Source organism: Sphaerodactylus townsendi, linkage group LG02, assembly GCF_021028975.2.
Source record: "Sphaerodactylus townsendi isolate TG3544 linkage group LG02, MPM_Stown_v2.3, whole genome shotgun sequence".
NCBI lineage: Eukaryota > Metazoa > Chordata > Lepidosauria > Squamata > Sphaerodactylidae > Sphaerodactylus > Sphaerodactylus townsendi.
In genome coordinates, this window is record NC_059426.1 from 162905283 (window position 1) to 162922261 (window position 16979).

General features: G+C 44.1%; 1 protein-coding gene across 1 annotated transcript in view; it reads right to left on the reverse strand.

Moving 5' to 3' along the window:
• Nucleotides 1-16979, reverse strand: part of CDC42BPB (CDC42 binding protein kinase beta) — a 160590-nt gene that overhangs the window by 69247 nt on the left and 74364 nt on the right. The window contains exons 5-7 of the mRNA XM_048484640.1: nt 9825-9973; nt 1837-1930; nt 140-340 (exon numbers count right to left, since the gene is read on the reverse strand). Of these exons, the coding sequence (XP_048340597.1) occupies nt 140-340; nt 1837-1930; nt 9825-9973 (444 nt within the window). The remainder of the gene's footprint in view (nt 1-139; nt 341-1836; nt 1931-9824; nt 9974-16979) is intronic.

Here is a 16979-nt window from a genome sequence, read left to right on the forward strand (position 1 = left end):
GTTGTTGTGGCCGTCCAGAGCCCCTTGGGGAATGGGCGGTGTAAAAACCAAGAAAGAAATTAAAAAACAAAATAAATTTTGGATATTTTAAAACATGAAATTAAGTATCTTAGGGAATGTACAATTCAATAGCTCTTACTTCATGATTCATAATTTTCCCATATGTTTCCACCAGGGATTCCGCATAAAAAGGGGTTTCCCCATATAACATTTCATACATGCAGACGCCCAGAGACCACCAGTCGCATTCTGGCCCGTACTTCCCCATGCCATCTTCCATGGCTTGCAATATCTCTGGAGAAATGTAGTCAGGTGTGCCCACTGCTACTGATGACTGCACCTTTTAAAAAAATAAAAGAGCAATTTATTGTCGAAGGCTTTCACGGCTGGATTCAACTGGTTGTTATGGGTTTTCCGGGCTGCGTGGCCATGGTCTGGTAGATCTTGTTCCTAATGAAACATTAGGAACAAGATCTACCACACCACGGCCACACGGCCCAGAAAACCCATAACCACCAAAAGAACAATTCCTTAGCAATACTGACTAGAACCTAGTACCACAGAGATTGCATTCAGATACCACAGTAAATTCTAGTTTGCTTAAATCATGGATTTAAATCCTGAACTGGTATTTGTTCCATGCAAAAATCAGGAATCCATAGTCGAGGTGAGTCTCTCTCCCCACAAATGCCAGATTTGAAATTATAACATTTTTTTCTCTCAAAGGACAAAGGTGTCTTCCCTTTTATGAAGGGACTGGGAAAAGCATATTTGTTTTGAGAGTTTGGTTAGAAACAATTTGTGAAACTCTTGAGCATGTATTGGAGCTGCAGACTTATAAAGAAAGAGATCCTTCGTCTTCCTTCCATAAACTTTGACAGCTTCCACCTGGAGACTCCAGGGATTCAGTGAAAAGAACACTTCAAAAGCAGGAACAGGATGCCTGCTTGCCTTCCCAGCAGTGCAACCAAATGTTTCTGCATGCTGCCCTATTTGTCACTATTACTCTGGCCTGAAATCAAATGCAATCTATTGATGAATCAGATTAAAAAACGGTTTTGGAAATGGAAACAAACAATGGAACAAACGAGACCTGGCTAAAGCTGCAAAGAGCTGCGTTCCCATCAAAACAACTCCAAAACAACACCCCTGGGAACAATAAAAATGAAACTGCTTAATTTGTAGGCATACAAGAAAGTTCCCGTTGAATACCTGTTCCCAGAATTCGGGAAATACCTAGCATTTTCGCCTTAAAAGCAAACTATTATAGCTGTAGCCTCAGTTTAATCAACAAAGCAGGTGAAATAGGCCACAGAGTTCTATGCTGGGAGACTTTAGCAGGAAGGTGACTGCTGACTTCTGATGCAACTCTCTTCAAGAAAGATTCATGGGTTTTGATTTGTAAAAGATTATCACCTCATTCGGAAGATGTGTTATTTTCTTTATATACAAAAACTAACTTAATTTGCTTTACAAGGGTTCACATAAAAAAACCAAAGAGGAACGAGATAAAATCATACGATGTTCCTACATAAAATATCTTATCCCATGTAGCTCCTGTAAAACTGTACACCATTAATCCACCCCATAGTGCATTCTGCCCTGAGTAGGGGTGGCCAACCTATGATGCTCCAGTTGTTCATGGCCAATTGGCCATGCTGGCAGGGGCTGGTGGGAATTGTAGTCCATGAACATCTGGCACACCATAGGTTGGCCACCCCTGGTCTAAAGTAATACAGACCCCTTCAAAGGGTTCTTACACATTGCAGTAATGACACATTAATTTTAAAAGTTCTGTTTTGAAAAGAATTTATATAAAATGTTATTGGTACATACAGTGCCATCTTCGCTCATCTTCAGACACGATCCAAAGTCAGCCAGGCGAATATGGCCGTTCACATCCAGCAAAACATTATCAGGCTTTATATCTCTGATTTGAAGAAGAAAGGATTATTACTCTCACACGGTATACTCACTAAGTCAAAAGCAGCTTTGCTGAGTAATTATAAATCTACGTAAGCGACCAATCCCATATTTTACTCCACTGGTGCATTCGCTCAATTATAAATGCAAGTTATACAGTACAATTTTGCAACAGTGTTGGGGATTTAAAAATGGGTATGTGTCAACTAGCATCATGTTGAAGAGCGATCCCACCAGACCGAGTGCTCAAAAAGAACTCAAACTTAAAATAAATCACTAAGACAAAGTGAAAACCTCAAAATATGTTCCAAAGATGAAATGTTTGCATTGTTAGCCCTTAGCGTCAGACTACAGACACAGCGGCTTAACATGAAGTGACAGAAGATGCACGCATACGCAAAGCAGGAAAGTCCAAAACAAACTGCAAGGGGTCCAAACGTGCCAGTAAATTAACCAGTGATGTTTCGTTGTCAGTTCAAAGGATGCGCTAGAAGCATTATCACCATGACATTCATCCCGTTACAAAGTTGTCCAACAATAATAAAATGACTTGAATCTGACCTGGCATGACAAGGCGTTTTGCTCCACAAATCTGATAAACACGGCATAAATATAATCTGCTTATTTTGCAAGATGGCTGCTATTTCAAAAGGCAAATGTAATGGTATCCTTACAAAAAGGGCAAATTTTAGCTGTTTATCCATCCCTGACTTCTGGTGGCAACACAGAAGCACTGACTAGTGACGCTGGGTGTGAGTGTGTGTGTATGAACACTTTGATTCAATGGCTCCATTTGCCACCTGGGTTGCTGGAATCATAGCGTTCAGCAATCTGTCTAAATTTGGCTGGAAATTGGAACACCGGGCCTTTTTCAGCGAAATGCATTAATATACAGCAAGATATGCAAATTATGCACAGGCTGGTTATTCGAAATGGAGAGGATCCTATGGCCGGAATAGCCCCCCAGGCTAGCCTGAACTTGTCAGATCTCAGAAGCTAAGCAGGGTTGGCCCTGGTTAGAAATACAAGAGCCATGATGTGCAGGCAGGCAATGGCAAACCACTTTCGAATGTCTCCTTGAAAACCCTAAGGGTTGCCATAGGTCATCTGTGACTTGATGGCAAAAAAAAAGGATCCTAGAAAACATAGCCACAAGGTAGGTAGGCACAGCTGGGCCAAACTGCGCCCGGTGCGCAGTGTGTTTTTACTGCCCCCCTCATAGCCTTCACCCACAAGCACCTCTTTCCCACACTTTTCTATTTCTAGTATTTTTTGAGGTTGAGTTTTCGATAGTGCTCAGGCTAGGTCTGCCTGAGGGAATCTCATAGTTCCCAAGAGACCTTGGGGCTCACAAGGTCTCTTGGGAACTGTAGTTCCTCAGGCAGTTTTTAGCCTGAACTGTGAAGAGGCCGCTTTTTTTCAGCCTTAAAAAGTACTAAAAAAAGAAAAGGAATGTAGGTAAGTGTGGGAAGGGGAATGGGGTGTGTGCCGCGGGGGGGGCGCCGTGGGGGGGTGGGGAAAGGGGGGAGGGTCCAGGGTGATTTTCTGCCTCCCAGGCGTGCACCCGGTGCACGATGAACCCCCCGCCCCCTTGGCGCTCCGCCACATTTATACCCCACTTTTCTGTACTGAAAGGGTCTCAAAGCAGCTTATATCATCTTCCCTTCCCCATCCGCCACAGATACCTTGCCAGATGCGGCTGAGAGAGTTCTGAGGGAAAAGTGACCGGGCCAAGGTCACCCTGCGGGCTTCAAGTGAATGAGAAGAGAATCAAACCTGCTTCACCAGATTAGAGTCCACTGCTCATAACCGCTATACCACCCTGGCAGATATTTCCCCATAAAAAGCTGGTGGACCAAGACTATGTGATAGGAGGGGAAAGGAAAGGTGCAGTGAGGAAATGGCAGAAAGTTGCCGCTGGTGAACTAGCCAGGAGGGACATTTCTGCAAGTGGGAGGGGCAGAAAGAGATAATTTCATATGTCAAAGGTTTTCACGGCCAGAATCACTGGGGTGCTGTGTGGTTTCCGGGCTGTATGGTCATCTTCTAGCAGCATTCTCTCCTGACGTTTCGCCTGCATCTGTGGCTGGCTCTGAAGATGCCAGCCACAGATGCAGGCGAAATGGCAGAATGCTGCTAGAACATGGCCATACAGGCTGGAAACCACACAGCACCCCAATTTCATATGTCTCTTCCCTCCTCACTGTACACACCCATGCAAGGTGGCTTCTGTCTACATGGCTTTCCTGATATCACCTTTTTGTGGAGTCAAAACTTGCTGGGAGAAAGACTGGTGAAAAATGCTGCAAACTAACTTTTTTTTAAAATCCTCTTGACCTTCACAAAACCCTACACACTTCCAATGCTTCCACAATAAGAAACTGCCTTTCCTGTCCCTAGAATAAAAAACTAAGCATATCCTTGGCGTATTTCAAGCCTGTGGCACATGAAATAACCATTCCGTTTACACACTGATAATAATGAAAAGCACAAGGCCGGAATACAAACTACTCTACTTCTTTACTTCTTATTTTAATTTGGAATAGCAAAATCGTGTGTGTGTGTGTGTGTGTGTGTGGGTGGGTGGCAGAACTAGCTCAAGATATAAATGCTTTTTTCACATTATATTGAGCATGATGTTTATCATGTGTTCTTCTTAAGCTCTGTTTACAAAAGGTTCTTTGGGGAACATCCATTTTAAGTGCCATCCAACAATAAAAGTACAAGTAGTACTTGGGTTTCCACTTCCTCCCATAATATCAAGGGAAGGAAGGAGGTTTAACTCCTGGGACAGCCTCAGACAGGCGTCAGTCCTTTTCAAACTGTGTTTGTGTGCACTGATATTGCCCCGCACAACCATCCAACAAAGCAGCAGCCAATAACATGGCTTTATTTTCAGTAAATCTCACACACACACACACACACACGCACGCACGCACGCACGCACGCACGCACGCACGCACGCACGCACGCACGCACGCACGCACACACACACACACACACACACTTCTTTATTTTTAAATTTGTACCCTGCCCTTCCCCAAGGGGCTCAGGGCAGCAACAACATTTTAAAACAAACACAGTAAAATCATAGCAACTATTTTAAAACAAACGATCATTGCTAAAAGACCCAACTCCAGGTATACACAAACACCCATACATCTTCACCTCACACGTAGCAGGTAGCAAGCAGCATTCTCTGAAATGACAGAGCTTTGTGATACCTTTATTTAATTAAATTTCTACATCGCCCTTTCCCTCAAGGGCTCAGGGCGGCTCACATCATATAATAAATACAACACAGTTAAAACATATAATAAATACCGTAAGACTTAAGACTGGCAGATTATGCCACCAGCTTCTGTAAGCAAGAGTCCTATTTGTCAGGTATGTGAAGCATCACCTTCAGTTGAAATAGAATTTTATATGTACAATCTGAAATGGTGTGCAGGGTGAGTTACTACAAGCAGGCCAAAAGGTACGCTTTCCCTGGCCTTTATCAGGCACCATCCCCAAAGCTACTGAGGAAAGTGGACCTTGGGAAATTCCATCAGTGTTTCAACAAATCCCACAGTCAGTCTAACCTTAACCCACTTCCTAAACAACCCTGTTCAACTATATGATTGACATTTAAACTCTACTTGACACCAGAAAACTACAAAATGCTGCGTTGAACTACAGTGCACTTTTGTACCTGACAAAGGCAACTGTGACTTTCAAAAGCCTCTACTCTGAAAAACGTGTTGGCCTCTGAGGTGCTACTGGACTCCAGGGTTCTTGCAAACATCCAAAACAAAACATGCCATCTGCAATCTACTGGAGCAGCAGGCGTAGTGGTTAAGAGCAGGTGTGTTCTAATCTGGAGGAAACGGGTTTGATTCCCCGCTCTGCCAAATGAACTGTGGAGGCTTATCTGGGGAATTCAGATTAGCCTGTGCACTCCCGCACATGCCAGCTGGGTGACCTTGGGCTACTCACAGCTTTTCGGAGCTCTCTCAGCCCCATCTACCTCACAGGGTGTTTGTTGTGAGGGGGGGAAAGGCAAGGAGATCGTAAGCCCCTTTGAGTCTCCTACAGGAGAGAAAGGGAGGATATAAATCCAAACTCCTCCTCCTCCTCCTCCTCTTCTTCTTCTACTGTCTACAACCAAACTATGAAATACAGATACATCTGCACCAATCCTTTGGACAAGGATGCCCACCTGCAAGACTGACACCAAGCATGCGCAAAACTAACGTACCCACCCACAAAACTGCAAAGGCTGACTAAAGCTAGAGGCATCTGGGAGCCACTTTCTACAAAGCTCAGACGGGAGAACAGCAGGACATCACTGGCTGGAGAAGTCAACCTCTGGCTACCAATCTTGATCCTCCTTGATCTCAGATTGCAAATGCCTTAGGAGACCAGGTGCTCGGGAGCAGCAGCAGCAGCAGCAGCAGCAGCAGCAGCAGCCCATTGCTTTCACATCCTGCAGGTGAGCTCCCAAAGGCACTTGGTGGGCCACTGCGAGTAGCTGGACTAGATGGACTCTGGTCTGATCCAGCAGGCTCTTTCTTATGTTCTTATGGCTGTCACATGCAGGTTCTTCGTTAAAACCTCTCCCGAGCCTCATCAGGGATCTACAACCCTCCCCGAAGATCACAGGCCTGAAGCACGTAAAGAGCAATGAAAATGGACTACAGAGGGGAGATGGAAACCCGGGGACTAGGTCCTGGAACCAACCTCAGTGCCTAATCTTTCCCATATCCATGCAAATGACACCATCACAGAGGAGTCCCTCAAAGTCAGCAAGTCTGATTCACCTACACATCCTCTGACGTGATACGTGCTCTCCTGTGTCAGCAAGCAATATGCTTCAGCCATTTTTACACTGACTGAAGTGACAGCCTCTGTGCGACAGAAAAGATGGACACAAATCAGACACTAACCCTGGGAATTCAGAAATCGTGAGCGTGAATTGGGGCAGGAAAGAACCGCCCAGGGCACTAAGTAATACATTTTTGTGCTCCAGCATTTAAGAAGAGTTTCAAAGGAAGACAGCAGCAAAAAGCTGCTGAGTTGGAATGCATGCACAGATCTGATCTTATCAGGTTCCACAGGAACTCGGGGTTGCTACCTCACTGCAAAAAGCGACTGTCCTACCTTTCAGGTTATGCATGCTAGTCACTTGCTAATTCATCAAGAGTTGGGAGTCACCCACACTTAGAAACCAAGTGTGGGTCTCTTAATTGGGCCTTGCTTTTGTTGGTGCTCTGCAACACACTGCAACACACCTATGGCCTGGAAACCGGGCCTTCCAGACTCTCTTTACAATACCCCACCCCAGGCACTGTTGTTCACAGATTTTGGCATCTGTCACTGCCAACTAAAAATAATACTTCACGCAACCGACAAAGTTGGCTCCGGCTCAAAAAAGCTTATGCCACAATACATTTGTTAGTTTAAGGTGCCATGAGATTGTCATTTTGGCTGCAGCTTATTAGCACAGTTACCGCTCCAAAGCTGTCTCTAAGACAGGTATATTAATGCATCATATTACTGAACTTTTCCTAGTGGCATTCTACCCGACTTGTTTACTCAGAAAAGCTGGTTTGAATGCCAATTTTCTAGCTAGCTCGAACTGAGACAAAAAGTCTTCAAATGATTTCCTGAATCTGCAGTAATTTAGAAAGGTCATTAAAGAGCCACGTTATGTTTAGCAAGAGAAAAATGGCTTTAACGAGAAAATTATTAGCACGGTACACCTGCGGATAGGTTCGCACAGCTGCTCCACCTTCCCACTCCTTGGAATACAGAGAGCAATGTTTGTCTTGTAAAAAGAATGTGAAATGGGTGAGGCAGGAGAAGCATCCACTGAATAGAAGGCTAGGGCTTTGATAACTACCATTTTACATGGTAACCTGCAGCCCAAGGCAAATTAAGCTGCTTCGAAAGAAGGAAATATCATGATACCAAGATGGTACGAGATGAAAAGGCGGTTGGTTACCTTTGAAGCTACGACAGTCCAATGAACTGGTCTGACATTATTAGCTGAAATGTAAGACACTCTTATATTCAAACAGGTCCCACTGTAATCAGTGGTGTGAATCCCAGCCTGGCTCCTGCCACTCCCCCAGGTAAAGCTTGAAGCTTTATGGATGTTATGGGTTTTCTGGATTGTGTGGCTATAGTCGGGTAGAAGTTGCTACTAATGTTTTGCCTGCATCTATTGCTGGCATATTCAGTATGTGAGAGCTAGCAAGGTGTAGTGGTTACGAGTGGTGGACTTAATCTGGAAAACCAGGTTTGATTCCCCACTCCTCCACATGAGCGGTGGACTCTTATCTGGTGAATCAGATTTGTTTGCCTGCTGCTATAACCTGCTGGGTGGTCTTGGTTCTCTCAGAACTCTCTTAGCCCCACGTATCTCACAAGGTGTCTGCTGTGGGGAGAGGAAGGGAAGGAGTTTGTTAGCTGCTTTAGGACTTCTTATAGGAGAGAAAAGGTATAAGCCCAATCTCTTCTTCTTCAGAGGCATGACATGGTAAGATGTATTACTGAGACATGCCTCTGAAGATGCCAGCCACAGATGTCAGCAGAACGTTAGGAGCAAAAACTACCAGACCGTGGCCACGCAGCATGGAAAACCCACAACATCCTGTTCATTCTGGCTGTGAAAGCCTTCAACAGTAGCCTGAAGCCTTTCCCTAGCCTAACATGCCTTCCTTTCACTTAAGTGGCTCATCCTACAACAGAAGGTTGGATCCACACCAACGAATCCTAATCATAAGCAAGTCTGTATACATGTCAGTTTGACTGCCGTGAAGCAGATGGGTCTATGTTTTGTTTGCATCCACATCTAAGTTCAGTCTGGTGAACGATCCTCTCATCAGCTGCTCTCATGGCACTCCAAACCACGTTCTACTTGTGGCTACGTGGTTTTTGCATTCTTCACAAATAAAGTACATGGGCACACATTAAGAGATTGCTGCAAGAGATCGTTGACATTTGGGGTGCCATTCTCCTTAACTCCTGCTCCACTCAATGATGCTGCATTGTGGTTTGAGAATAAGGGGGTCACCTACGTGGGTTAAGCTGGCATCTCAACCCTTTTCTAGGGTGCTGTAGTTAAGCCTCCAGCACACCTTCAAGCTTCTTTCAAATTACACACATTCAGTGTCATCCTGGGGATGGGCCCGTAAACAAATGGGTTAGTTTCCCTGCATGTGCATTGTTCATTTGTAATCAATTCAGGATTTTCTTGCACATGGTATTGCGATTGCTCTTCACATGGTGGCATTTCAATGATACTAGATTCAGGGACAGTTCAGATGCTATAAACAAAACAGAGCTCACTGGTATTGGGCACAAACCTGGTTGATTGCAGATCTAGCTGACTCTCTATTCCCTTCCCCGGCTTGCAGCGCACAAAAATTGACAAGGGAAGTCTTCAACTAACTCTAATTTGTCATGAAATCCAGCAGTGGTGCCTAGACTAATTGGGGTTCATGCCCTTCCCAGTAACTGTGATTCAAAACAAAGATTCAGCCATGTTATAGGAAAGGAAACTAGACAGTTAGTCCAGAGATCCACAGTCAGACCACAAGACTAGTTGGGAGTTAGTTAAAGCCTCCTGTCTTTAATTCTGGTGTTCTGCATGAGAAGAGAAGAGAAGTGGGAGGGAGCATGATAATTAACCAGGTTCTTGACCATCACAAACAAACTCTCAACCAACTCCAATTTATTTGACATCTGAAAACAGGCATCTTGCACTGAGACTTGTTCTGCATCATCTGAATGGGACAAGCGAAAGAAACAAGCCTCAGTTTGTTCAAGCAACTGCATTTGGGCACAATGACAAACTGGAGGTCATCGAAGGCTTCAAAGTGTGAGTTTTCCCATCACATTAAGATGGTCCTTACCTGTGTACATAATGTAATTGATGGATGGAATGTATAGCAAGCACCATTTCACCAATGTAGAACCTGGCCATGTCTTCAGGAAGCTTGTCTTCAAATTTGCTGAGTAGTGTCAACAAATCACCACCCACATAGTAGTCCATTACTAAATACTAAAAATGAATAAATACAAGCAATGTTGTTAAAATCAAAATGGAAACTGAGACAAGAGGTGTAAAATTTCTAAAAATTTTGAAGCCATGGGGGGGAAGTTGCAAAACACTGGACATATATACACACAGCTTCAGCAACATATTGTGCATAATTTATAAGTCAGTATTAACAACTGCACTACTTGGCAAAATGGTCCCGGATACAGATGTGAAGCTCAAGGAAAATAAAACATGGACAAATTATGAAGAAACGGATTATCTTAGAGTTTTTCCATTGTTCCAAGAAGGAAAAAATAATTTCCCACAAGCAACATGGCAACTATACCTAGTTTCAGAAGGAAAGAGAAAGAGGAAAAGGAAACCTATAACAGCCAACTGCAAACTGCTATTACTTTTGTGCATGTATCTTAATTTTGCCATCTGAGACAGAAGAAAAATGGAAAATTGGAAATGAAAAACACACAAAATAAATGATAAAGGTGCGTTATTAGGTAAATAAAGTCACTATCAGACTCGCAGCATATCTGAATATCAGGTTAAGCTTTGTAACAGAAAACGGTCCATTGGATACTTACCGTGAAGGGCCTTTCTCCTAGTAGATAGGAGGGCATCTTGTGTGGGTGTCTTCTCTATCATTAGCAAGGAGGCAGGAAAAAACTTCTCGCGTCACTTCCTGGAAGCCATTTTCACCTCAGTATCCGCACTGGCACAGCAGTAATCCATGAAGAACGTATAGCAGAAAAGGAAATAACACAGACCCAACAGAAACCAAGGAGGCTCAACAGGAACCAACGACAACAAGATTAACAAACATAACGATGAATGGATACCTGTATCAGGGACTAATAGAGTATCAGAGAGGGCCAAGATGCCCTCCTACCTACCAGGAGAAAGGCCCTTCACGGTAAGTATCCAATGGACTGTTCTCCTGGAGGTGGAAGGCATCTTGTGTGGGACCTCCCCAAGCAGTCCCAAATACGGGTGGGCCTCATCAGTCCCCAATAATGTTCTCCAGAAGGCTGTTTCAGCAGAAACGAAGGAGTGAATCTTATAGTGTCTCACGAACGAGGAAATTGAGGACCAAGTAGCTGCTTTGCAGATGTCCTCGACAGAAGCACGATTTCTGAATGCATTGGTTGCCGCGATGCATATAGAACAGTGGTGGTGAACCTTTGGCACTCCAGATGTTATGGACTACAATCAGCCCCTGCAATTGGCCATGCTGGCAGGGGCTGATGGGAATTGTAGTCCATAACATCTGGAGTGCCAAAGGTTCACCACCACGGATATAGAACATGAGGTGATGTCAGGTGGGATGCCCCAACTCACAAATCTGAACACAGCAATGGGCCATGCCACACAGCAGAAGTAATTTTTTGAAAACATTTTCAAAATGCTTTCAAAATGTTCTATTACTGCCATGAAAACATTTTATGGTGTTGTATCCAGTCCCCCCAATTGGGGGAAACAGAATCACTTTCAATGTTATTTAAACTGGGAACCCCAGATTCTCCCTTTAAGGTGGATTTAAAAGGAGAATCTGGGCTCCCTAGTTTAAACAAGTGATGCTGGAATCCACCCCCAAACAGCATCATTTTCAATGGTGTTTAAACTAGGGGGCCCAGATTCTCCTTTTAAATCCACCTTAAAGGGAGAATCTGGGGTTCCCAGTTTAAACAACATTGAAAGTGATGCTATTTTGGGGTTGATTCTCCCCCCACCCTGAAGCAGCATCACTTTCAATGTTTAAACTGGGGACCTCAGATTCTCCCTTTAAATCCATGCCGGTTGGGGGGGGGGGGGTTAAAAGGAAAATCTGGGGAAATTTGGGGGGTGCCTGCTGTCAGGAGTGCAATTGTTAAGTTAGCAGAACCAAACTTTCGGGGTATCTTTAGGAGACTCTCCTAATGATACCACCCAGGTTTGGTGAAGTTTGGTTCAGGGGATCCAAAGTTATGGATTCTCAAAGGTGTAGCCCCCATCTTCTATTAGCTTCCATTGGAAACAATGGGGGATGGGGCACCCCTTTTGGGAGTCCATAGCTTTGGACCCCCTGGACCAAACTTCACAAAACCTGGGTGATATCAGTAAGAGACTCTCCTGATGGTACCTCCCAGGTTTGGTGAAGTTTGGTTCAGGGGGTCCATCTATTAGCTCCCATTGGAAACAATGGAGAATGGGGCACCCCCTTTGGGAGTCCATAACTTTGGACTCCCTGAACCAAACCTCACCAAACCTGGGTGATAGCATCAGGAGAGTCTCCCGAAACATCCCTGAAATTTTGGTGCTGCTAGCTTAACAATTGGACCCCCTGCAGACCAAAAACAGAAAACCCACTAAAATACCAAAAAAACACACAAACAAACCCTGCATTTTTGGCGCCCACCACAAGGGGGCACCCTGGGCAACTGCCCACTTTGCCCAATGGGCATTATGCCCTTCCATCGTGCAGGCTGTTGGATGGTAATGTCTTGTCATGAACTTTTGGGAGTTGTGGGTTCTCCAGAGAAGCAAATAGGTCCATCTCTGGGGTGCTCACCATCATTTCTCTCCTCTGTCGCTGCATCGTTCTCTGGGAAGGCTAACGGTTCATGGCTTAAGGCACTAAGATCCGGTCTGGGAGGATTGTAAGCGTCGTGGCTTAAGGCACTAAGATCCGGTCTGGGAGGACTGTAAGCGGTTCTAGGTTGCTGCCTGGGGGCATGAGCTGGGGGCCCATGGCGTTCCCTGGCATCCAGGATCCTCTCAATCTCTTCCCTAATGGTGGATCTGAAGTAGTCTGCAAAAGCAACTGGGGGCGGGGTGCTCTGCCAGACTGCTGCATTACTCGTGGTGTAAATTGGATCATCTGGGGGCTCTGCAGTCTCTCTTCTGCCACCCCCCAAGGGCGCTTGGTTTTGCCTGCAGTCTGTCTGGTGGCTGCTTCCCTCTGGGGCTGGATCCGAAGCCAAGGACTCCGGGGCCCTGGGAGGGCTGCAGAAGCCGGCTGAGGAGCCGCCAAGATCTGTCGTGTCCTGGGAGGGAGCTGAGCTTCTTAATGGTGAGGCACAGTGCTTCCTCTGTGGCGTCGCTGGGTCATCTGCACGCCAGGTGGCCGACTTGTCCTTCACCTTGCACTGGACAGCCCAATCTGCCAGAGGCAGGGAACTTCCCGAGCTGGGAGGCAAACCCCTGTGGGTGGCTGCCTGCATCCCTTCTGTGAATGTTCAGGCAAAAACAGAATTGGGGGGGAGACTTGGAGGCCATGAGTAGATGAGCAGGAGAAAACGGCGGAAAAAGGCTGCTGGGCCGTCTCTAAGACTGCTTGCCGAACAGCCTCTCCAGGAGGTCTTAAAAAACAAATCCCCCCCCCCCACACACACAGAACAAATACACAATAAGTCACACACAAAATAGCACACCAGAAAAGATCGAGAAGTGGAGTAAAACTAAAGAAGAGAATAGGAACCTGTAGAAGCCTATAGGAAACCATGAACTCCCTGCTGAGGCAGGAAAAATACTAAGGTGAAAATGGCTCCCAAGGCACCAATAGGAAGTGACACAAGAAGTTTTTTCCTGCCTCCTTGCTAATGGTAGAGAAGACACCCACACAAGATGCCCTCTACCTCCAGGATAACAACAAACTCTTCCATAGTGTATTTATCGTCATATACGTTTTAGCGTACCAACCCTGGACAAAAGTAGTCATGTTTAAACAATATATCCTTAAAAATATTCTATGTCTACAGCATACACAGCGATTATGCTCTAAAGCTGAATATTTTCTGACACAAAAATCTTCTTACTATATACTATGACTGAATTAAACTTAGTCTTTAAAAGCATTTCACTCATTTCAAAGAGAAAATATTTGATATTTGCCATAGAATCATAGAGTTGGAAGAGTCCCCAAGGGCCATCAAGACCAACCCCCTGCAATGCAGGAAAACACAATCAAAGCACCCCTGACAGATGGCCATCCAGCATCTCTTTAAAAACCTCCACACTTTCTAGGCAGACTATGTTTATGGGGCCTTCCCAAGTTGTATACACTTTCCCCCCAGCAAGCTGGACACTCATTTCACTGGCCTTGGAAGGACGGAAGGCTGAGTCAACCTTGAGCTAGCTACCTAAAACCACTTCCGTCAGGCTCAAGCTCAGGTTGTGAGCAGAGCTTTGACTGCAGCACTGCAGCTTATCATTCTGCACCACGGGAGTACTAGGTCATTTGTAATCACCGTAATTTTCATTAAGACAGTTTAGAGGGCAGAGGATGAGCAAGGATGAAGGTATCCCTACAGTGTCCTGTCTTTAATTCCATATGCTCATGACGGCCAGAGGGACAGAGGAGGAGGAAAGGGAACTATGCTCTATTGAATGCCGCATGACTCTCCTGAGCCCTGCTGCTTGACTAGACTGCGGTTGTGTGCCATATACTCAATCGAAATAACAAAATAATGAGTTTAAAAAAAAACTAAGATGTGGTCTTAAGACCACAGGTTTCTAAAGGTAAAAAGTGTCATATCAATACCACAAGAAACACAGCAAGTAACGTTATCTTAATTGAGCAGTTTTCAGGAGTATTGTCGAAGGATTTCACGGCCGGAATCACTGGGGTGCTGTGTGGTTTCCGGGCTGTACGGCCGTGTTCTAGCAGCATTCTCTCCTGACGTTTTGCCTGCATCTGTGGCTGGCATCTTCAGAGGATCTCTGACGATCCTCTGGCATTTTCTGAAGATCCTGGCATCTTCTGAAGATCCATCTGGCATCTCTGAAGATCCATCTGGTATCTCTGAAGATCCTCTGAAGATGCCAGCCACAGATGAAGGCGAAACATCAGGAGAGAATGCTGCTAGAACACGGCCATACAGCCCGGAAACAACACAGCACCCCAATTTTCAGGAGTATTTACCAAAGAAATTTCATAGCAGTATTTTCTATTACATTTCTAAAAACGTGGCTATTATATCTAAGCTCAAGAAAGGATGTCTTTGGGACAACTAGTTAACCTTGATGTATTCATGGACTCTTTTACAGGAACTTAACTAAAAAAATAATACTCCTTGAGAATTAATACTTCTTGAGAATGCAGGTAAACCAAGAGTCATCAATACTGACTGCTTTATCCTGGAAGAACTCTTGAGTTCTAAACTTCATTTAAAGGCATTTTTCTCCAATGCATTCCTGTCTTTAAACAAGAGAATGCGCATTGTAAACTTGCTTTCAAAAATAAAGTTGTTTTTTTCTGCTTGACGAATAGTAATGACACCGCATAAATTAACTCTGGTAAAACATGTTCTGCAAAATCCTGTCATAGGAGAGAGCGTCATCAGGAAAAGCACAGATGATCAATCCTTTCAGATTTAAATCTCACTCTAGAACAAGGTCTACTAAACTCGGTAATTTGTAAATGTCAATTAACCCAAATTTCTTGAGCGAGGCGGAACATATAAGGAAGACGAGAATCTGATTCATAAAGTTATGGGCTGCTTTAAATGCTGCAAAAGGGCTTAATTATGATATGAATAAAACAAGTATGGAATTAGGACGTATGTTTTACTAATCAAAACGTTACAACTCTTACACACCTAACGATGACATACATGCATAAACACTTAACATTACTTTTGTTACATCTAGTCCTTGAACTCAGTATTACCACACATTTTAATTACCTTTAAAATGTTCCAGTATGCAGGCTGTTGAAACTGAATTTGCAGTGCTTGGCATAATACAGTGTTTCTCAAACTCAGACCCATAAGGGTACTCTACAAGGGCCACAAGTTCTTCATAAGACATTCCTGTGCCCATCCAATTAATATGTAGAGTGGGTTTTCTAGCAATAAGCATAAGGACTCTCCATTTCAGGGGAATAAGTGCCATCCTCTTTTACTAGGTAGGAGCTCATACAATTGCTGCCATGTGCTCACAGAATTGCTGTCCTGTTTCCAAAGCACAGACTCTGGTAGTCTGCGACCTTCTGCTGGGAGTACGGTCTCCAGGGTTCTTTACACATACACACTGAGGACAAGATTCAAGTCCAGTAGCACCTTAAAGGCCGACAGGATTGCGAGGATAAAAGCTTCTGAGACTTAAAGGTCCCTTCATCAGTAAGGGATCAGTGAAGGGTAGTTTAGTCTTACAGGGTAGTTTCAGTTTATTGGTAATGTTTTATAGTGTATATTGTACTGTTATTGTTTTGCCTTGTTGCTTAAATTAGTTTATTGGTTATGTATTGTCGTGTAGTTTATATATTGATGCGTTGGAAACATTTGGTTGGAGATGTATCAATATATTTCTACTTGATCGTTGTGTATTGCTACTCTGATGTTGCTAATGTATTGATTTATATTGATGTATTAGATATTGTATGGATTTAGTTGATACCTGAATTGTCTGTTAATGCTGCTGTTTTTGTTCTTATAACTTGTATAGCCTGAAATGCGTCGCCATCTGAAATTGGTTCTATTTAGTCTTATGTATTTTATTACTGTTACCGTTTGTTATTGCTATATTGTTGAAATGTATTGTTTATCATGTTGTTAGCCGCTCTGTGTCCTTCAGGGACAGGGCAGGGTACAAATATAATTGAAATGAAATGAAATATATCTTGCAGTTTATCTTGTTGGTCCCTAAGCTGCTACTGGGTTTGAATCTTGCTCTTCTACTGCAGCCCAACATCTGAGATAGTATGGATAAGTTCTATGAATTTTTATGTCAGTTCTCGCATTCCTGAATGACATCTTGCATTATCTCTGAAAAGTATAGAATGTATTGTCGAAGGCTTTCACAGCCAGAATCACTAGGGTGTTGTGAGTTTTCCGGGTTGTATGGCCGTGTTCCAGCAGCATTTGCTCCTGACATTTCGCCTGCATCTATGGCTGGCATCTTTAGAGGACCTACTAGTAGTAGAAAATGCTACTGGAACACGGCCATACAACCCGGAAAACACGCAACACCCTAGTATAGAATGTCTTTATTATTTTAAAAATTATCCCACCTTCTAACTTGTTACAAGGTTGCGAGG